General features: G+C 59.2%; 1 protein-coding gene across 1 annotated transcript in view; it reads right to left on the bottom strand.

Annotated features, from left to right (window-relative positions):
- Nucleotides 1-497: 497 nt before the first annotated feature.
- Nucleotides 498-22,885, bottom strand: part of PMEPA1 (prostate transmembrane protein, androgen induced 1) — a 53,500-nt gene continuing 31,112 nt past the window's right edge. The window contains exons 2-4 of the mRNA XM_079785175.1: nt 9,158-9,312; nt 5,063-5,116; nt 498-4,633 (exon numbers count right to left, since the gene is read on the bottom strand). Of these exons, the coding sequence (XP_079641301.1) occupies nt 4,088-4,633; nt 5,063-5,116; nt 9,158-9,312 (755 nt within the window). The 3' untranslated portion in view covers nt 498-4,087. The remainder of the gene's footprint in view (nt 4,634-5,062; nt 5,117-9,157; nt 9,313-22,885) is intronic.

The following is a 22,885-nucleotide window of genomic DNA, read 5'->3' as shown; positions in this document are numbered from 1 at the left end:
GGCAGCTTTGTAAGCCTGTGGCCCAGAAGCTTAGGAAGCCTTGGGGCTGAGACCAAACTGGTCATCTCTCGGGTCATGGACGCTGTTTAGGCGGATTGAAAACAACACGTAGACTTGAGAGAAATAAACAAGTTTCTGTCGTGGGCACTGTGGGTGCCCCCCTCAGACCCGAGATCCCTTTTGGGGTTCTGTGATCCACTTCCCGACTCCCTGGTCTCCCTGGGAGACAGCCGTGACACATCCCTTCAGACAGGGGCACGCCTCGGTTTACTTCTAGAAGAACCCTACTCAGACAGTTTTTCTCGCAGACCTTATCAGAGCTTTTGTCATGCTTTGGTGATTTAAAAATTTTCCAAGGAGGAAAGGTAGGTAATGTTTTGGAAATTCCTTTAACCCAAACACCACCTCTCTGGTTAAAACCACCCACCCGAGCTCGAGTTTGCACGGGGCTCCCTGCCCTCACGCAGGGGAGGAAGGAATTGGCCAAGGTCTCCCGGCAGCTCCGTGGGGCCCGGGGGTGGTTGCCGAGGGCGGTGGGGGCAGGGGAACGACCAAAGAAATAAACCAGCCTCATTCCAAAGATTGTAAAATTTATTGTGTAAGTATTGCAGCTCTTCAGAATGTCCTCCTCCCCACTAACGATTATTGATAACAACAAGCAATTTCATCGGGCCCGTGGACGGGCATCGAAAACACAGGCTACCACCGCAGCAGCGGCGCGAGCCCGGTCCAGTCCGAGTGACACGGACAGTTTGCAGTTTAACGAAGTCGGGACACAGGGCGGCAAAGGCGCGCAGTTCCGGCGCCAAGGACACCAGTGGGCGCCGCCATCCGCACATCACCGCGGACCAGGCGGCAAGGGAGCGCGGCCTTCGCAGCCCCACAGTTACAGCAACACCTGAAGCACAGGTTCCGGAGGACAACAATTCTTCCCTTGTCATTGGGATGCTCTACGGACCTGGAAGCTTTGCGTTACATGTGGAAAAGAGGAATCTCTGAAACGCAGAATTCACAGACAGGACAGACAAGACAGGGACGGATTCAGCGCTCGCTGCTCGGGGAAGCGGTCACTCTCAGCTCTGTGCGCAGACACTGGGCTTTGAGGGTACATGGACGGCTCACGGTGGACTTTGCTAAGTCCGTGTGCCTGGACCGGGGTGCAGGGGATGTGATGACTGACCAGCAGGAAAACAATGAGCATTACAGACAGCTGAGCTCCACCGCCTTTTCTGAGCCCAACCTGGTCCCCCTCCAACCAGCCACTTCTAAAGACCCCCCAACGCTCTACTGGCGACAGGGGGCCTCCTGAGGGGTGCGCAAAGGCTTTTCAAAGGTAACAGCCTGACAGTCGACACCTAGAGGAAATCGTGCCCCCCGCACCCCAGCTCTGGGGTCCAGAGAAACCCAGAGCTTAGCTACGGCGCCACTTTCTGGAAACACACCACTGTTCTCGAGATGCACGCCCCAGCTGTCACCGGCCGGGCAGGAGCCCAGGGACAGGCCGCACGGCGACCTGGCCTGCAGCACCGACTGGGGCTGATCAGAGGAGCCAGCTCTGCCCTCCAACGGGCTGAGGTCGGCCGCCCGGCTTCCTCCTAACTCCTCCTAACTCCGCAAGTACAGCAGATCGGACCACGCCACGGGCACCGAGGTTCAGAGGACCTGGGGGCGCTGCGCACTGGCTTTTGTCAGGCCCACTTCCAGGTTTCCACCCAGGGGGGCGGTAAGCACAGTACTCGGCCAGGGAGGCTGGGGCAGGAGGGGTCGCCTGGCCCAGGGAGGAGTGCAGGGGGGAGGGCAGGTGGGCTGGGACGGGGGAGGGCAAAGGGGGGTTTGAGAAGCAGCAGCCCTTTGCGGGCCAGGAGCGGGAGGCGGGCCCGGGCGAGCCAGGCACCCCCGGAATGCCGCCGGGCGACCGGAGCCCAGTGTTCCCTCAGTAAGGCACTAGGGAGACTCCCCGGAAACGTACCTTTAAAACCGTCCCCTACAAATTGTCCCTGTCCTGTCAGCACAGATGGCAGGGGCGTCTCTGCTCGGCCTTTGAAAAGAACCCTCTTTGAGGGCAGCAAGCTTCAGGCTGAAGACCCACGGAGGGGCAGGTGCTGTGAGGCGGACACCTCTGCCAGGCTGGCCGAGGACGCGGCGGCCGTGCCTGGTGCTCGCCTGTTTGTAAAATTTGTATATAAACAGAGTTCAAATGGTCAGAACTGCAAAACTGTTCCCAGGTTTTCATTTTTCAAGTAATAAAATAGTTGCTTAAAAACAATAGTTATTGCCTCATATCTTTCTCTTACGTCAGTCGGCTAGTTGGCATTCTGCCAAAATGAGGACACCTCCGTGGGGTGGGGGACGGGGGGCTGCTCTTCCGGCTGACGGGGGGGGGGGGTCACCCCTCATGGAGATTAGCGAGTCCTCACCGGGAGACAGGGCTCCAGCTCCAGCCACCGTCCTCGGCAGATGCCAAGGGACCCCACTCCACTTCCTGCCATTCATCTCTGCCCACGCACACACGTGTGCCCACGCACACCCACGAGGGGTCTCCCCACACCCAAATCTACTCGGTAAAACCCCGGTAAACAGGAGTCGTGTCTGAGGAAGATGCTGATGGGAACACAGGGAAAGACACACAGGGAACAGGACTGTTCCCAGGAGGAATGGGGACGGAGAGAAGGCAGAGGACCCGCTTCCAAGCAGGGGTGGGGAAGCTGTTTTCACTCGCGGGCCATCCACAATTACCACCTTAGAAACCAGCCTGCTGTGCACGGTCAGACATGTAACGCCCTCACCCTAATGCCTTGGCAGGGCCAGACCCAACGATTTCCCGGGTCTTAGAGGACGTCCCCAACCCTGGCCTAAAGCCTAAGCGCGGGGTGCAGAGGCGGACGGTCCTTCTGCACGTCCTGGGAGTGTCGCTTCTTCATCTCTGGTCTTCTGTGCTAGGCCCAGGAAGTGGGAATCATACGTGGAGAGCGAGACAGGGACGAGGCCCAGCCCTAAGACGCTGGGCCGTTCCTGTAGCCCGTGGACTGCACTGACCGTAACCGACCAGTTCTGGAGCCACCATCGAATTCTGCACAACAAGCCGTCTACACCCCTTGGCGTGTCAATAGCAGCACCTTCGCCCCTGCCTATGGGGACCTTCATGATTAAAAAAAAAAAAAAAAATAGGAGGGAAAACTTAAATTCCTTCAGTAACAGTTTATTTCATTTGGGGAAGCAAAGCCACCGCCTGGAACTCGGTGCCTCTATTTCATGCGATTCAAAGGCTGCTCTGACCCCGAGGAGAAAGCGTGTCCCCTTCGGGCGGGAATGTGTAAGGAGGGAAGAGCCTACCCCAGCACGGCGCCCGCTGCGGCCGCGCCGTCCCAGCCTCTCCGCTCAGGCAGAGCCCCTCTGCCCGCCGCCGCCGAGCTCGGCATCTCTCCCTTAAGAGTCTCGACAAACGTGATAAAAGTTTCCGTCAAACAAGCACTGACATATTTATATTAAAAAATAGTGCAAAAGCTCAACATTTATATAAATAACTCTAAACCCCTGCTTTGTCATTGCTTCTTTACAAGGTCAGACACACGCTCTGAGCTGGCACTCCGAGTGGCCCCTGCCTGCCCCTTCTCACTCAGAGAGCAGCCGGTGTGTGTTTTAATAGGACTCTTCTAATACAAAAATACTCCTGCCCTCATACATACAGTTTCTCTTACTTTATATATATTTTTATATATAATATTGCAGATCTTTAAACAAAGGTTTTGTGCAAATATGTTTTTAAAGTTAAGTGAAATCGTCATAAACAAACGAAAGGAAGCCTTCACGAAGCTCGACTAGCAACAGAAAAAACTAGGGCAGAATTGTTTCTTCTCTTTTGCCTTCAAGACAGGGCTCAACAAAGAAACATCGTTTCTGCGTGTGTGTTTGTTGTTTTGCAAGCTTTCTTAGCTTGTGCATCCGGACCAGACAGACATGTGACTATTTATACACAGGGAGAGGGAGGGGACGGCGACGCGCGGGTCCGCCCTGGCCTCCTCTCTCCTCTTCGAAGTGCGGAGTGTTTGCCTTTTCACCCACCACTGCCCTGGCCGCCGGCCGCACCCTAGAGAGGGTGTCCCTTCTGTTTGTCCTCTTGGCTCCAGGCGGCGGCGCTCTCCAGGGCCACGAGGTGCGCGGGGTGGAGCCGGGCCCCCTCCAGCAGGGAGGCCGGCCCGCTGCTCTGCTGATGCTGGAAGGCGGCGGACCCGGGGTAGTGCCCGATGACCTCGCTGTAGGTGGGGGGCGGCCCCTCCATGCGCCCGCCGCCCCCGTAGCACGTGGCGCTGATGCCCGAGTTGCTGCTGGGGGGACAGGGGCCGCCCAGCATGGCGCTGTCCATCAGGTCGCTGTCGAAGATGGTCCTGTTTGGGGGTGCGCGCACCGACTCGCGGTTGAGCTCCAGCTGCTGCTCGGGGTCCCGCAGCTGGAGGGTGCAGGGGCCCTGGTAGGGCGGCGGCTCCTCCCCGTCCGACAGCGAGATGGTGGGCGGCAGGTCGATCTCATGCTGCAGGTAGGGGTAGGTGGGCTGGAAGCGGTGGATGCGGTCCCGCTGGGCGAAGGGGGGCACGGCCAGGCGGTCCGTGGGCCTTGGTGGGGCGTAGACCTGAGGCTGGAGGGAGCAGAGCAGAGTGAGGGTCCCCAGAAGCAGGGCCCGAAGCAAGGATGGCTGCGTGCGACCCTGCTCTCTGGGGAAAGGGAGGGCGGGGCGGGGAGAGGCGAGCCTGGGGCCTGGCCTCCACCTGAGTACCGCGCCCTCCTGCAGCACTGGCCTGGGGCCATCAGAGCTGAAGGGGCCGCCCTGGCCGGCCTGGGGCAGACACGGGGCTGCTCCCTGGGGCGGGTGCATCCTGTCCGGGCAGGGAGGACCAGCCACCGCGCGTTTCTTCAGAGAAGGGCAGAGTGGGAGCCTGTAGCAGCCAGCTGTTCAGCCCGGGAAGGGCACCGCTGGGCCGGGGGCCTCTGGGTCCACTGAAGCACTTTGGAGGGCAGGTATGGAGGGCAGGAGGGGAAGGGGGGGGGCAGGCACACTGGGGCTCACCTCTGGGATTCCACTGCCGGACACGGTGCTCTCTGAGGGCCATAGGCATCCTTCCTGTGTGGGAGGAGAGGCAGGTCAGGGGATGAAGGACAGTCGAGAGCCAGGGGTCCACCTGGTTCTGACCCTGGGACCTTCCATTTGGAATGAGACCTCGCACTATCCACCTCTCTCCATCCCCACCGGGCCCTGGACACCTCTCAGACACCCATTTCTGCCCCCCCCCCCCCCCCCCGTCCCTGAAAATGCACGCTCCACACTTTCTAAAACATGCAGCTGAATCTCCTTTCTCTGAACCCTCCAGCACCTCCTGTGCCTTAGAATAAACCCAAAGTAACCATGGACTAGCTGCTAAGAAAGCCTGGCCAGATCCAGCCCTCCTGGCCTTGCCCACCCCCGCCTTCCTGGCTGTGCCACCTTGGCGAGTGGCTGAATGCCAGCACTGAAGGAGTGGAGCGTACAAACCGCTCGGAGTGCACGGCGCCCTCTGCGAGCAAATGAAAACACTGGACGCCATCACCACGCTGTCTCCAGCCCTGCTGACTGCTATCTAGTGCATCGAGATGCTAAGTGTGCACCTCAGGGCCTTTGGACTGGCCACCCCACTGCATGGCCAACTCCTTGTTTTTTTCTTTTTTATCCTCACACGAGGATATGTGTATTGCTTTTAGAGACAGGCAGGGAGGGAGAGATGGAGGGAGGAGAGAGAGGGAGATGTGTGAGAGAGAAACGTCCATCTGTTGCTTCCAGGATGTGCCCTGACCGGGCATCAAATCTAAGACCCTTCTTGCACGGGACGATGCTCCAACCGAGCCGCCCAGCAGGGCTCTTGCTTTCTCATCCCAGTGTCCCCTGCAGACTCCTGTGACACCACACCTGGAGGGCCCTCACCCATTGCAAATCCTGTCCTCTAATGATTTCCTTCACAAGACAGCTTGCCTCCTTGTTTATTTAGCTCGTGACTGTCTTGGCCTCCCCACTGTGAGCCCAGGTTACAGGTGAAGAAATACACGCGTTAATCAGGGAAGCCCCACCTCGCTGCTTTGCCACGACATGATTCAGTGAGTCAACAAATGTGGATGTGGCCCCACTTCTGTGCCAAGCTCCGGGCCAGGTGCCAGGCATGTCGCTGCCACCTCATGAGGCTTATGCCCTCTGCCCTGAAACTCTGGGTGGAGCCTGCAGCTCCCCTGGGGAATGGACAGGGCTGGCTCTGGACTCCCGTCTGCGCACAGGCGGCCAGGCTGCCCCGGCTCTGTATGAGTTCCAGCCACACTGCTGGCTCCCTCATACCTACTACCCGCAGCGGGCAGCGTCTGTCCTGCTCAGGCCACGCTGACCTTGGCCCGTCAGAGGTTAGACAGTGAGCCCACCACAGAGGGGCCCGGGGACAGGAAACAGCATGCTCTGCAGACATCGGGGCCTCAGCTCCCACCGAGCCGGAAACCCTGCCCGAGGTTCCCGGGACCTCTATCATCTGACGAAAGACCCCTCCCTCTGTACTGAGATTCCTGTTTCATGCGGAGACCTGAGGGCCAGGAAAGTGGGACCCCCACACCAGGATCAGTTCATCTGAGGGGCAAAATAATTTTAAAAATTAAAGCCAGCTTTATTGAGATATACCTGACATATAATAAACTGTACATATTCCAAGTATATAACTTGGTAAAGTTTTGGCATATGTATATACCAGGAACCCATCACCACAATCAGAGTAACAAACACATCCATCATCCCATTAATTCATTGGGGGCACTTTTTCTGGAGGGGTTCCCAGTTGAGGATTCCCTGGAGGGCTGCAATTTCTGTTATGGCCACTAGGGGGCCCTGTGTCTCTCAAAACTGTCCCAACAGGAATGCACTGACTAAACCATGAAGACGCCTTGGGGCCTAGTATGTGCCAGGTGTGGGGATGCAGAGAGCAGACATACACGGTTATTGTTAATATGGTCGTCAATGGCCATTTTGGTGCTAATATTAATTAACAATGCCATATCAATTGCTGTCTTGGTGTCAGGCACTGTGATAAACTCTTTTAAGCATCATTTCAATTCTCCCACTAAACCAACCACCTGCTCCCAAGTGGAGTCGGGAGCCCTGGGGAGGGGTGCAAGCAGCCACGGGGCCTTGGATGAAATGTGACCCATACAAGCCCCTCTAAAAGCCTCCTGTGAGGCCCTCCAGCCAAGCCCCGGCAGGACATGGCCGCCAACACCTCTTCCCCCACTTACACCCCGCACTGGCGGAGCCCTAGCCCAGAGGTTCTCCGCCTGGTTGCAAAGTAGCACCACCCAGGGAGGTTGCGAAAACACCCATCAGCGCCTGGGTGCCCCACGGCAGACCCAGAACCACCCACCATCCTTGCCACTGACTACCTCCACTCGTGCACCTGGAGGTCACCTCCTCCTTCAGAGTTCCGGGAACCACCCACCGGGCCAGACGCCTGGCTGGAGGCTCCCACAGCACCCCAGCTCCCCGCCAGCCTGGCCCTGCGTACAGAAACCCACCGCCAGGGCGGCGCTGCACTCAAGTAGAACCCCTGCCAAGCAGCCGGTCTTCCTTGCCTTGTTCCCCAATTCACTGAATGGCCCCAACATCTTTCCAGATGCAAATGCCAGACCCTCAGGGTTGTTCCTGACCGCTCCTTCTTGCCCCCCTCCCATCCCCAGCACCCCCAGGCTCCATCTTTTTTTTTCTAGAAGCTTCCTTGTGGTGAGCCTGTCCAACCTGGCATGGCTTCCCCATGTAGAACCAGGGGTCTGCAAACTGTTTCCTCAAAGGGCCAGAGAGTGAGCTAGTTCCTGCTTGGTGGGGCAGACGGTCTGTTACATCACTAACAACATTGCTCTGGGGCAAACACAGCCACCAGGGAAGATTCCATGGGAATGGGCTTGAGTGAGGAAACAATTACCCAGAAAGTCACCCCGAAAAGGGGCCATGGCAGGGCAGCCAGGCCAGGCTGGGCCCAGCCCCAGGCAGACTGTGGCAGGGTGTGGGTCTCTCTGGGAGGTTGCTGGACCCAGAGATTCCTCAGACACGCCCTGTCTGGCAGGGGGTCCCCGGGGACCTGTGCAGGTGGCTGGGCAGATGGCAGGGGGGAGGGGCGCCTTTCTTTTAGCCCCGGGCATCCTGAATCCTAACCTCCGTCTGGGCAGGAAGGCCCAGGTGCTGCCACAGAGCTGCCTCCCTCCGTGGAAGCAGGCACGCCGCCCCTGGGAGCCTCTGCACCTCCAGAGTCGCCAACTTCATCCTCCTGGACCACAGGCTGGGCCACCCGGGGCGGCGGGAGAAAGGCTGGCTCCACCTATTCCACAGGGGCTCCCTGGGGCTTGGAGGGAAGGGGACCCGCCTGCAGCATGTCTACAGGGCTGGCCTGCAGGGCTGGCGTATTGTCCGTTGTGCAAAAGGCCCTCACGGGCTCCAGCCCCGAGGGAGAACAAACAGGGAGGAGAACAAACGGGCTGTGGCTCTTCAAACCTCTCAAACCGCCACTTAAAAGCTGTGAGGCCTCAGAGCGGCCGCTCCTTGCCCTGGCAACCTGGTGGCACACTGAGGCTGCGGCCTGATGCAAGCAGAGATGCCAGAACCTGCTGGGACAGGCCTGCCTGCGGACTTGGCTCAGCCGGAGACCCGGGAACCGGGAGGCCACACCCAGCGCCGCCTCCTGTCCTGTCACTGTCCTCCCGGTGCCCAAAGAACACCGGCTCAGCCCCGTCTCGGGGCTGCCTGGAGCCACCTTCCTCGGTTCCCAGCTGCCCTCGGACCCCAGCGTCTGCCCCAGGCTTTCACATGAGTGGGACTGAAGCCCGTTTCATGAAGGAGGGACTGGTCCGAGGGCACACGGCCAGGACCGGGGGAGCTGGGATTACAGGGCCCTTCCCGGGTGACCTGCTGCCTCCAAGGCGCTGAGTCCCCGCCCGATGCCCGGAGGCGCTGGCTGAGAGGAAGGGCTCTCCCGTGTCTGGGTCACCAGCAGGGCTCGGCACCTGAGCCACCGCCCTGTCTGCCCGGCCTCTGCCTGAACCTGGAGCTCTGTCTCCTGCAGGTCCCGGGACCCCGGCGGGGGGCACCCTGGCGCGTCCCGAGGGCGGCACTCACTGAGGACAGGGCGTCTTCTCTCCTCCTGCCCTGGCTGTGCCGGCCGATGAAGGAGCGCGCGGACAGCTTGTAGTGGCTGAGCAGGCACGTGATCACCACCACCATCACCATCACCACCACCACGATGATGGTGATCTCCACGAACTCCAGCTCCGCTGCAAGAGCAAGGGGACTCGTGAGTCCTGGGAACCCCACACGGCCCCCCACACCCAGCCCATAAACGCCCACGGCTCCCGCAGACGCCCCCACTCACAGAGACACAATCAATCACACCACACACGCCACCCTCCACAGACGGGAGTGTGAGGACCCCCCTCCGGCCAAGAGGCTCAGAACAACCAGTCCCCGTGGCGGCAGATACTGCAATTCTTATTTCTGGTTTTGTTTCGTTTCCCCTCGAAGACAGAAAACCTCTCAAGTGCTGGGAAAGGAAGGGTATTCTGATCTTGCTGGAGGTTTCTGCTGACTCAGCAGGTCCCTGTTGAGGGGCTTGGCAGGTGGCCATGGCTGGTGCCAGCAGAGCCCCCCCTCTCCCCCCCCAGCAGGCGACACTGGTGCCAGTCCTGCCGGGACTGGGGCTGACATGCAAAGGGGCCACCAGCCAGCAGGTGTTAGCCTCCCCGGCCTGCTGGGCAGAACACCCTGTCCAACAAGCAGAGGATGGTGCCTCCTGACCCAGACGGACAAGGAGACTCCACAATGCCACCAGGCACTCCAGAGCCACTCGCTGAGGGGCCCTCAGGGCAGGTTCAAGCTCACAGCCACTTGGCTCAGCTTTTTCTCCTCCAAGACAGAAGAGTGGAGTGGGCGGGGTGGGACGGGCGGCAGGTGAGGCATGGCTGTGGCTACAGGTGAGGTGTGGCTGCGGTTGAAGTGAGGCGTGGCTGTGGTTGCAGGTGAGGTGTGGCTGTGGCTGCAGGTGAGGTGTGGCTATAGGTGAGGTGTGGCTGTGGCTGCAGTGAGGTGTGGCTGTGGCTGCAGGTGAGGCGTGGCTGTGGCTGCAGGTGAGGCGTGGCTGCAGTGAGGCGTGGCTGTGGCTGCAGTGAGGCATGGCTATGGCTGCAGGTGAGGCGTGGCTGCAGTGAGGCGTGGCTGTGGCTGCAGTGAGGCATGGCTGTGGCTGCAGTGAGGTGTGGCTGCGGCTGCAGTGAGGCGTGGATGTGGCTGCAGTGAGGCGTGGCTGTGGCTGCAGGTGAGGCATGGCTGCAGTGAGGCATGGCTGCGGCTGCAGGTGAGGCGTGGCTGTGGCTGCAGTGAGGCGTGGCTGTGGCTGCAGGTGAGGCATGGCTGTGGCTGCAGTGAGGTGTGGCTGCAGTGAGGCGTGGCTGTGGCTGCAGTGAGGCGTGGCTGTGTTAGCACTCTGCCTCCAACGGGGCCCACCCAAACTCGAAGCCCTGCAGGGCCTCTTGACCCTGGTCTGTTTTCCGGAGGGTTCCAGCGGTGAACGTTGCTGTCGGTCCAACCACGGAAGCCTCTCCACACAGAGCCACACCCTCCGGGAGCCTGGCCCCTCATCCCGCGGGTCTCCAGGATGCCCACCTCTCCTTACATATCTGCCCACTGGCACCATTAGTAAGTAAGTCAGGCAAGTCTGCCCCTAGGGGACATGTGGCAATGTCTGGGGACAGGAGTGACGGTCACAACAAGGGGTGCTCCTGGCACGTGGTGGGCACAGAATGCCCAGCGACGGGAGGGTCTAGAACAGCGGCATGGGCATCCCTGTGGGGGGCCGAGTGCAGCCCAGGCCACTTCCATCAGCCCCCTCAGAGGTCAGGTGACAGACTCCTCACCCAAGGCTCCTCCCACGGTCATTGCACCCAGGAATTTAATCTGGAGTTTGGGCCTGGGCTCTGGCCCGTGGGTGGGACTGTGTCTCCTTTTCACTCTGGAGGGGCCAGGTGGAAGGATGGCCAGGGGCTTTGGTGCGACACAGAGACCTGAGAAGGCTGGGGCCCTGCCAGGCAGAGACTCAGCAGCCGCCACCACCCTCTGGACACCCTGGGTTCTTGCCAGAAGGGCGGGCCTGGGTTGGGCAAAGGCCAGGCGTCTGGCCTCAACTCAGTAACTATGGCCACACCTCCTGCCTCCCCAGACAGGCTGGTCCCGGGCCTGGCAGCCTGGCTTGGTTCCACAGGGCCAGGTCCTGGCGGTTAGGACCCAGGATAAAGCCACCCATTCAGGGACACACAGGCCGGCTGTGTGCAACACCATGGCCTCCCCCGAGGGGCCTGTGACTCCCCGCCCCCCCGCCTGGCCCACTCTGCCCGCAGCCAGACTGCAGCAGTGGGCACCCGTCTCCCCTCCCCCGCTGTCTCAGGGGCCCTGCCCATGCTGGGCCTGGAGGGGGGTGTGGGCTGCCTCTGTCTCTGCCCAGGCGGCCCGCAGGGCCCAGGCCAGGCTCTGCGCTCCTGCTGGTGTCGCCAGGTCTGGATGGCGACAGCGGCTGCAGCACAGGGCCACGGATGGGCCCCCGCAGACCGAGCGGGTGTGAAGAACGCCCACAGCTCCACGGACAGCCAGCAGGGGCCCAGAGCACCTGGCTTTTGGGGTCCGGTGTCCAGAGAGGATCGCCCCCAGAAATGAGCAGAGGGGGCTCCTGACAGCACTACTGTACCCACCCCGGTGCCGGCCACAACCCACGAAGGCACGGGCCACAAACCCCCGTGGCGGGGGAGGGAGAAACTCTCAGAAAAAGAAAGTACGGCTGGTTTGGGGTCATATTCTGGAAGCCAAGGCATGGGGCCTGGGTCCAGAGCAGGGAGGAGACTGGCCAGGGTCCCCGAGCCTCTCCGTGGCCCAGGCCGGCACAGCCGCTGTGCCCTGACCTGGCTCGAGTCCATCCCTGCTGCCCAAGCTGAGGGGAGGACGGAGGGCAGCTGCCCGGGAAGCCTGTGGATGGTGATGTGTCCGCACTCAGGGAGGTGCCCTTAAGGTGACCGTGATTACTGGGGGGCTCACTAGTACCCCAGCAACAGCAAAACAAGGGCAGCCCAAACCTATCAGCCCGAGGAGAAAGGGGTCACCTGGATGCCGCAGATCACGCCCGGCACAAAGGCTCTGGGCGGGCACCGAGTGTGCGGGAGCCCCAGCAGCGGACTCCCCGGGACAGGAGAGAACGCCCAGGGCGGGGTTTGGCCTTGGCTGTGGGGTGAGGGGACTCTGGTCCTGCCGACAGCACCCCCGTGCACTTTTACAAGCAGAGGACATGAACCCCTTCTCTGGGATGTGCACCCCGAAAGCACCTGCTGGGAAAGGTGGCACACTGGAGGCCCGAGGACATTCATCGGCACCCACAGTCCCCTAACCGGGGTGGCGGCCACCCTCTACACAGGCTGTGCCATCGCTGGCCCAAGCCCCTCCCGGGTCAGTCGCCGGCCTGGCCCCTGGGGTAGCTTGGGCCTCAGCGTCGTGTGACCCTCACTCTGGCTCCCACAGGGGGTGGGGGTGCAGGGGGGAGAGCACTCACAGCCTGAGCCCCTCTCCCCAGTCCACACAGCCCTCTGGAAGGCGCTGCTGGAACCCCATGGGCCAAGGGGGACAGTGCCCAGCGGCTCCCCAGTGGGCCCACCTCCCCACCTCCCCAGAACCTAGGGACCCTCCAGGAGGCTGCCCCGCCTCTAGTGCCAGTGACTCGTCCAAGAGCTTTAAAGGCACTGGGAGGCCAAGCACAGGGTGGGCGGCTTCGGGACCTCCAGCCAAAGCGGAGTCCCAGGTCACTCAGCTGCCAATGGTTAGATGCAGGGCCCTGCCTCAGTTTCCCCAAACTGACAGACCTCCCTTTACCCGGACAGGAGGCCAAGTGGCCTGGATGGTACATGCAGAGGTGGGACCTAACACTGACCTCCAACTTGAGTCCCCAAATCTCCTGTGACCACAGGACTCCATGCCAGAGCCTGGTCACAAAGGGGACAGAGCGAGAGGGGGTGGGCGGGCTGGTCCACAGCCCCACTCGCGGTACTCATGGTAACTACTCGCTGTAACCATGGTGACGGTGCTAACAGCTGCAGCATGTGCAGGCCGGCGCTGAGCTCTGTTCCCCCGGGTGATGAGGTGGATGCCATCCCCATCCCCAATTTGCAGACCAGCAAACTGAGGCTCAGGGAGCAGTGGCCTTTGGCCATACCTAGAAAAAGCAGGGCCAGGGCCTGAACCCAGAGCCTCCCTGAGAGCTAAAGTGGGAAAGGGCCTTGTTCTGCTCAATTCTCCTGGCTCTCCCACACCCCGAGCGCCTCTGAGGACACCTGCGTCTGCCAGCTGCGAGGTGTGACCACACCTTGGGCACACGCACCTCTGTGAGCCCCAGTTACAACCTGGAGAGAGCTCAGAGAGGACAGGACGCAGCAGGTGCTCCGTGGTCACTGTTACCGTGATTCCCGACACCCCTGTGGGGACAATGGCACCCCTCCCCAAGACTGGTGCCCAGGAAATAAATGCTGGCTCTGTCCCAGGGTTCAGGGTTTGGGGCAAGGTCATCCAAAAGGCCACCCAGGCTGGCAGCTGGGTCGGAGGCCACTAGGGACTAGGGGCCCTTGTCCCTGCTCCGGGGACCCGGCTGTGGGACGGAGCCCCCGGGAAAGACAGCACTTTTCCTCACTGTGTTGGGGCATCAGGTCTGCGGGGTGGGCGGGCGAGAGTAGCTGTTCTTTCACTCTGTACCCCCCCTGGGGTGGGTGACGGGTGTGGCAGGCTCCGGGGTGACCGGGCCCTTCTTCCGCGTGCAGAGTGAGGCCGCTCTAGTTTAATTAGCATCCTCTTTCCTTGTGAATAATTCCAAACACACAGTTCCCTCTGCGGCCCCGAGTGGTCAGGCCTCCCGGCTTTTGTCTTCTCTGCCACAGACAGACGCAGTGGCTGAGACGGTCACACACACCTCGGATCCCCTGGGTGTCCGGCACGGCCCGAATCCCACGGACATCGCTTTATCGAATCCTCACTGTCATTCTGCGACCTCCCCCCCGTTACACGGAGGCTGAGAGAGGTGAGGGGCTGGCTGAAGGCCCTACAGCCCACGGGCCCCGATGAGGCCGCCTGCCCACACCCAGGCCTAAGTCCCATGGTTCCAGTGTCGCCAACAGCGGGGTTCAGGCAAAGGCCTCGTGTTAACGGGACTGGCCACCTGGCCCTGGCTGGAGCGTCACCCACCACGTGGTCCTGGAAGCCAGTGGCTGTGGCCAGTGGTGCCCATCTCTCTCCACCAACATGGAGGAAAGCGAGGACAGAGAGGAAGGAACCACTTGCAGGCACAGGGAGCTGTGGGCACCACCCTGGGCATTTCATAAAGACACTAGCAGCTGCCCACTCCTCTGCACCGTCTGGGTGCCAAGCACCTCGCCAGGACAGGACTTCCCGCTTTAACTCCCATGACCACCTGGGTGCACGCCAGCCCCTCACAGCCAGGGGCCGAGGGGGGAGCATCCCGAAGCCACGGCTGCCAGGATGCTCTCTCAGAACCTGGTTTTAAGATTACATTAAAATCGTGGCTTAAAATCAATTATTTCAAAATAGTTATGAAACACTCGACCAGCTCTGTGACACCGGAAGAATACACAAGGATACATTTTCGACACGACCGCATTAAATTGGGCCTGGCAGGTTTCAATGGGGATCGGACCCGTGCTTCCCAATGACCACTGCGCGGGTGCGGCTGGCGCCGCTGTGGTCTGGAGCACGTGTTCCTGAGGGGTGAGTGAAGGGAAAGATGGGATTCTCTTGAGTCCAAGTTTATGGCCCCCTGTTCTTGGTGACAGAGTTGTCACCTGAATTACGGGCAGGAACCTGGGCCACTTCCCAGCTGTAAATGGAGAGGGACTGGTGTAGGATTTGCTAATCTGTGCCAAGAACAGGCCTGGCTATGCAAGTATTATCCTACATAATAAAAGCCTAATATGCAAATCGACTGAACGGCGGAACGACTGGTTGCTATGATGTGCACTGACCACCAGGGGGCAGACACTCAACGCAGGAGCTGCCCCAGCCTGCAGGCCCCAGGCCAGCCAAGGCAGGTGCCAGCAGGGCCCCACCCCCCGATTGCCCCACTGGTCACCCGCAGATAGGCCCTGATCGCCGGCCAGGCCTAGGGACCCTGCCCGTGCACGAATTTTGTGCACCAGGTCTCTAGTCCTATCTAATAAAAGAGTAATATGCAAATTAACCATCACTCCGCCACACCCACAAGCCATGCCCACCAGCCAATCAGGAGCGAGTATGCAAATTAACCCAAGATGGCTACAGTCACAGAGAGAGCAGGAGGGAGGCTTGGGTTTCTGCGGCGATGGAGGAAGCCAAGCTTTCTGCACACCTGGCCGGCCCAGGCCTCCGCTTAAGGCTACAAAGTTTCAATTATAGAAGGTAAATCACTCCCAACAGAAATGGCCGCCAAGCAGAAGGCTTGGCTCCGCTCCAGGCTACAAAGTTTCAATTGTAGAAGATAAATAAATCCCAGATACCAGGGCGTTCGCTTGGGTCGCCGGGGGGCATGGCCGGCTTGCAAACCACCACAGGACCCTCGCCCAGGCCACCTCACGCCCCAAGGGAACCCCCACCCTGATCTGGGACACCCTTCAGGGCAAACCAGCTGGCCCCCACCAGTGCAACAGGCCTCCATCCTATCTAATAAAAGAGTAATATGCAAACTGACCATCACTCCAACACACAAGATGGGTGCCCCCATGTGGTCAAAGATCCTGCCCCCATGTGGACACAAGATGGCCACCACAAGATGGCCAGCAGGGGAGGGCAGTTGGGAGGGACCAGACCTGCAAGGGAGGGCAATTGGGGGCGATCAAGCCTGCAGGGGAGAGCAGTTGGGGGGGACTAGGCATGCATGGGAGGGCAGTTAGGGGTGACCAGGCCTGCAAGGGAGGGCAGTTAGGGGCAAACAGGCTGGCAGGGAAGCAGTTAGGCATCAATCAGGCTGGCAGGGGAGTGGTTAGGGGGTGATCAGGCTGGCAGGCGAGCAGTTGGGAGCCAGCAGTCCTGGATTGTGAGAGGGATGTCCGACTGAGATTGGGCCTAATCAGGCAGTTGGACATCCTTCGAGGGGTCCCAGATTGGAGAGGGTGCAGGCTGGGCTGAGGGACACCCCCCCACACCCCCCGGGCACGAATTTTGTGCACTGGGCCTCTAGTATATATATAAGTGGGTGTGATGGCCACTGAGATTTTGGACAATCATTTGAGTGGAAGTGGGGTGCTGGGGCTCATTTCTCTCTCCTCAGCTGGAGAGCCGGGCCAGAGTTCACTGGCTCTTGCCAGCCCACGGGAGCTTCCAGACCAGACGACCCCCACCACCCGTGTCTGCTCCGGGCGGAGGGGCAGCCCGCATGCATCCTGGTTGACAAGCAGCCCGTGCAGGCTGCCCGTGTCTGGCCTCCCGGCCGCACACCGAGGAATTAGGAACTGACGCTGTCTGAAACTTATGAAAATCTAATCTTGTTAGGCCTGCCTGGGTGAGACCCACCAGGGAAGGCCTCATTGTCATTCCACGGCACCCCAGCCTGCCTGGGCTCCAGCCACTTCATTTACTGTCCCTCCTCCCTCTCTACCCCCCTGCATTTGAATGAGAACCCAGCCCCCCCACCCCCCGCAAATTTCAAATAGAATCGAACCAGACATCAAAGGAATAACTTTCTGATCACTCCCAGCACCTTACCTTTCCTTTCCCCTTCCCCCTTTCCCCTTCCCTTTTCTTTTCTTTTCTTTCTTCCTTTCTTTTTCTTTATTGAATTTATTGGGGTGACATTCGTTAAGAGAATTATGTAAGTTTCAGGTGTACGATTCTCCAACACATCATCTGTATACTCCTGGTGCCATTCATTTCAGACACCTCCACGGCATGATAATTTCTTGGGTAAGGTCATTTATAGGTCACAAAAAAATGGATATCTTCCTCTTGAGGTTTGGGGGTGAACAACAAACGTGGGCCAATTTTCTTTTTTAAAAAAACAAAATGTACCGGCCCTGGCCGGTGTTTCTCTGATTAGAGTGGATCAGAGCGGCCCACACACCGAAGGGTCTTGGTTCGATTCCCAGTCAAGGGCAAATACCTCTGTTGCAGGTTCAATTCCCAGGCCTAGTTGGGGTGCGTTAGCGAGGCAACTAATCAATGTGTCTCTCTCATGCTGATGTTTCTCTCTCTCTCTCTCCTTCCTCCTCCCTTTCTCTCTTCTACTCTCTAAAAAAAAAGCAATGGAAAAAATATCCTTGACTGAGGATTAAAAAAGAAATCCTATATAATAAAAGGATAATATGCAAATTGACCCTAATGGCGGAATGACCAGAATGACCGCTCGACCAGTCACTATGAGGCACACTGACCACCTCTTGGTTTCTTTCCCCGGCCGGCAGGCTCGAATCGCCTCATGGCGAATGGGGAACCGGGGGTGGGTGGCACCAGGCGAAGGCCCCCGTCCTACCAGTCACCCCACACACAGAGGGCAACCTGTGGCAGGGCGGGGCCAGCGAGCAGGCGGGAACAACTGATCTCTTGGTCCCTTCCCGCGGCCAGCAGGCTCCAATCACCCGATGGCGAAGAGCGAACCGGGGGTGGGTGGCAATGGGGGGCGGGGCCAGGGGCCGGCTGCGGGCAGCTGGCCCTGATCGCAGGCCAGGCCTAGGGACCGTACTGGCACATGAAATTCGTGCACCGGGCATCTAGTAATAATAATAAAAAACAGACTGTTCTGCGTATCAAGTGCTCACTGTGTGCCAAGCACGCAGCTGAGCGTCTGGCCCCCATTACCTGAACGCGCAGCCTGAGACGCTGCCTGGTGTGCCGGTGTCCGGGAGGGAACAAGTCACGCGCCTGCTGGACCGTGCCTGGCACCAGGCCTGAGGCTCCCTGCCCGGCTGCTCACGGCAGAATTGAGGGTGCAGGTTCAGAGCATGAAGTTTGCCCCCAAGGTCCATGAGTCTGAATCCCAGCCTTGCCACTTACTGTGACTTCAGGCAAATGGCGCCTGGGGGGGAACGGAGGGCTGACCGGTCCCCACTTCCCACCGCTGTGCAAGAAATACGCGCGCTCCTTTGGAGTCAATATCTCCAGGAAGGAGCCCGGGATGCCCGAATCCACCCACCGAGGCTGGAGAGGCCCGCGGAGTGGTGCCCTCTGCCAGGGCCGGGGCTAGCGGACAGCGTAAGCTGGGGCTCAGGCCCCTGCAGAGCAAAAAACCTCCTGGAACCTTTCAAGTGTGAGCCTTGACCAGGGAAAGCAACTTCTGGGCTTCACCCCCCCATGGATTTCTCCTGGAATTCTCTCCCTTCGCTCCGCGCTCTCTGTGACAGGACCTCGCCCAGGCAGACCTCGGGGCCTTGGCACGGGCCCTTCCTGCTCCCCGGAAGGATCTTTCCCCACATCCAAGTGCTCGCTGCCTCCTCCCCTCGGCCTCTGTCCCAATGTCACCTCCCCAGGACGTGTCCCTGAGCACGCTGTCTGACTGTCCCAACCCCAGGACCCACGTCCTGGGCCTGCCCCACTGTTGTCTGCGGCACTAATCTGAAACGCCATCTGTGACCTGTCCAACCACTTATTTCCTGCCACCCCTCCTAGGACAGTGGTCGACTAATGAGTTTGCCGACCACTGACCTAGACTCTCGATTCCAATAATTACAGGCTGTTGTTGTTCCTTGTGATTAAGCCCCTATCCCACTGGTCAGTAAACTCATCAGTCAACAGAGCCGCAGTTTGCCGACCACTGTCCTAGAACATCCGTGTCACCTGGAGCGACTCTTAGTCTCTGCAGCCCCAGCACCGAGGACAGCGCCTTCCCCGGAGCAGGTACACAGCACATTCTGAGTCAATGATCCGTTGTTCCCTCGCACGCACCTGAGTGTCCAGAGGCCCACGCAGGTCTGCATGGAAGGACAAAATCACCGGGAGCCCCGTCAACGTCCCCCAGGGGGCGGCACAGCCAGGGAGGCCGCGCGCACCAACTCGAAAACCGCCCGGCTATGAGAAAGAAGCCACCAAATAGGACGAGCCCATTTTTGTTTAAGGAAGTATGAATATATATATATATGTTAACATACAAGTGAATGTTGCACACCCATGTCTGTGGGTATGTAGGGACTGGGGGCCAGCGGGTGACATGCATGCTGCATGTGCACGTAATTCCACTCGAAGTGAAAGAGACAAGATGTGAGCAGCACCTGTCAGTATCCGGAACAGACAGAGGCCTCCCACGTGACACTTCCCAGCACTTTGGGGGTGGGGTGGGGGGTGAAGGCCCTGAGTCTGGCAGCACTTTGGGGGGATGGGGCGAAGCCCAGACATCAGGTGGCCTCTGGCTGGCCCTGAGGTGACTGACCACCCCATCAGGTGTCCCTGGCTGGGGAGCCCGAGGTGCCGTCCAGGTGCCAGGAGGTCCCCCTGGGCCTGCCCCCTCGCTGGAGGGGAGACGCATGTGGCCAGACTCTCCTCAACCTGGACTGACTGGCGGCGACGCAGAAGGCAGTGTCCTCCCACCTGCGTGTCCCTGGAGAGCCAATGTGACACCGGAGACAGTCCAGTGCACCCCAAGGCCCGTCCTAGGCTGTCCTCGCCTGGCCGGCCGTCTCTGCCCTCGCGCCTCCCTGGTCTAACACACGTGTGCGCACGTGCACACAATGTACTTCCCTGCTGGGCTTGGCCCCCGCCCCCCTCTGGGCTCCAAGCACCTGGGTACCACGCTGAGTTCCAACTCGTCTCCCCTCTGGTCTGGGCGTCTCGGGATGGGCACCCAGGACTCAGCTCTGTGCTCCCGGGGCCACTAAGAGAGAAGGCGCACGTGAGGCTGCCCCAGCTCAGGTGGAAGCATGCGGAGCCAAGGGTCCAGACACTGTCAAGGTGAGTGATGAGCCGACAACATGGGCCCAGGTCTAAAGGGCTCTGAAGGTAAACCATTCCCTCCACCTGTCCTGCCTGCCGCGCGTCCTCCCTCCACCTGGTGGGACACCTTCCTCGGCGGGGAGGGACCACCCACAACTGACTGCCGATGCCCAAGTGGCAGCTGTGCAGAGCCTCCCTCGTCGGGGCTTCGCCCCGCTCGGCCCAGGTCATCTTTCAGGAGGTGGCCTCGGAGGGGGCGGAGGGGCGGGTGTGGGTCCGAAAGCACTTGTGGGAACCGGCTGGTGGGCTCGAGGGACCGCAAAGGGCTATGTAATCATTTTAGAACCTCATGATTAAAAGCTCCTTCAACAGGAAAGACAAAGCAGTGCTTTTATCTTTCTTGCTATTATCCAAATGGAAAGAACTAATGGGATTTTTTTTTCTATTGTCACCGACATCGAACATCTTTAAACACCCACTGTCAGCAGGATATCACTCACCACGCGGGAGCTATCGGCAGAATGGAGTGAACTTGCAGAGAGACACCTGGTTCCGTCAATGGACCCGCTGGGGGTGCAATGGAAAGTTACTGAAAATGCATCAAACAGCCCAGCCCGCGTGGCTCAGTGGTTGAGCGTCGACCTATGAACCAGGAGGTCACAGTTCGATTTCCGGTCAGGGCATATGCCTGGTTGCAGCTCCATCCTCAATGTGGGGTGTGCAGGAGGCAGCCGATCAATGATTCTCTCTCATCATTAATGTTTCTATCTCTCTCTCTCCCTTCCTCTTTGAAATCAATTAAAAAAACATTTTTAAAAATAATAAAAATTAAAAATAAAATATATCAAATGCATTTTAATTCAGGAGAGTAGGTAACAAATGGGAGGGGTGGGTATGGGTGGGGGAGTTATCTGCCGTTGGTAGTGTTGGCCATAATAATCTTCTTTGGCGGTACCTACCAAAATTGCCCTGGCCAGGTGGCTCAGTGGGTTGGAGCATCGTCTGGTGCACCAAAAGGTTGCGGGGTTGATTCCTGATCAGGGCACATACCTAGATTGCAAGTTCGATCCCCAGGTGGGGCACATGTGGATGTTTCTCTCTCCCTCTTCTCTCTCTAAAATCAATAAGAACCTATCTTTGGGTGGGGATTAACATTTTTTTTTAAATGCATGCTACCTTTCTAACCCAATGAATGTCACTTCCACGACTGTATCTAACAGAAAATTCACAGATGGGCCAGGAAGCACAGGTACATGAGGCGACCACCGCAGCATTCCGTAAGCGAACAACCAGCGGCACCTCCATCCCACTAAACACACAGTAAGTCACATGACGGATATGACGGGGCCACTAAGAACATACAAACCTACATCAGGGCTTCGCAGCCTGGGCGCTGCTGACATTGGGGCTGGGCCACTCTCCACGGGGGAGCCGCCCTGTGCATCACAGGGTGCTTAGCAACACCCTGCTCTCTGCCCCCCGGGGCCAGGAGCACATCACCCCAAGGTGTGACAACCCACAATGTGTCCCTGGCTGAGAATCGCCCGGCTGAAGCCCACGGGTCCCATAGGTTGGTGGTGGATGTGCTAGAGATCACTGTTGGGCAGAAGTGAAGAGACTGGAACAGTGTATGTCACACAGACCCATTTCTACAGCAAACATGACGATCTACAGCAAATGGTTAACAATGGCTACTTCTGGAAGAGGGGGACTATACTTGTTACTCTCTGTATTTCTATAGTTTGCATATGTTTGGTCACTTTGGTTTAAAAAGAAAATCTTAATTAGCATACCAGAAAGACCCAGGGGTACGCGTGCCTGTGTGTGAGCTCGAGTGCGGCCAACAGTGCGAGGCACGCTCCCTGCACACCAGCAGATGTTCCTCTCTCTCAACGACCCCTTTCCAAGAGCTGGTGTTTCACAACATGAGCCAGGAGGGGCGGTGGGCCGGCTCCGGCTCCAAGCCTCTTGACACAAAGCAAGCACCACTCCGAGTCGGGCGGCACAATGCGGTCCCTATTTAGTCACTTTTCAATAGCTCCTCAATCAACCGGCCACGTGCTGGGGCGCCGCCCGGGTCGGCCGGGCGGCCACCATCTGCAGGGGCCTCCCCACTGACCCGGGGCAGCCCTTCCCTTTCAGGACTGAGTTATTTGGGTCTGAGCCAGGGCAGAAGCCGGGAGGTGGACGGATGGCCAAGGTCAAAGGTCAGAAGGCAGGAGAAGGTGGGGAACAGGCTCCCTGGGCCCCAGGAACTGATTTCAATTCTGTACACGCAGGGCAGGGGAGTGGGGCCCCGGAGCTGGCCTGCCGGGACCCAACCCCAGCTCTGCCAGTGGCTGAACATGTGACCCGAGGAAGTGATTTCATTCTGTGCCTCAGTTTCCCCAACTGGAGAAGAGGCACCACTAGCACACACCTCTCTGGCCCGTCTCCCACCTTCAGACCCTTGGCCATGCTGGGGGTCCGTTGTGAGAATCGGTGGGAAAACGCGTCTCGGTGCTAAGCGCACAGTAAACCCACTAGTGACGGCGGCTCAGGAGGCTGCTGCTCAGAGCCACCTGCAGGGCTGGCTGCTCTCACCTGCCTCCCAGGTCCTCCGCCTGGGTCTCAGGAAGGGGACCTGTGTTGCGGACTCCATGTCTGTGTCCCCCCAGATCCATTTGTTGAAGCCTGGATGGACCCCGAGGGTGGCTGTGTCTGGAGATGGGGCCGCTGAGAAAGTAATGAGGCCGTTGGGGTGAGCGCGGATCCTACAGGGCGAGTGTCCCTGGGAGAGACCAACAAAGGAGCTTCCGGCAGGGAGACCGCCTGCAAGTCCTGGGGGAAGAACCCGTGCCAGAGACGCACAAGCACCCAGTGGGGACAGAAAAGGCCGACCTTAGTCTAATCTATCCTGGGGACTCTGCAGTCCCGCCATCATTC

Source organism: Cnephaeus nilssonii, assembly GCF_951640355.1.
Source record: "Cnephaeus nilssonii genome assembly, chromosome: 11".
Lineage (NCBI taxonomy): Eukaryota > Metazoa > Chordata > Mammalia > Chiroptera > Vespertilionidae > Cnephaeus > Cnephaeus nilssonii.
This window is presented reverse-complemented; position numbering and strand designations above follow the sequence as displayed.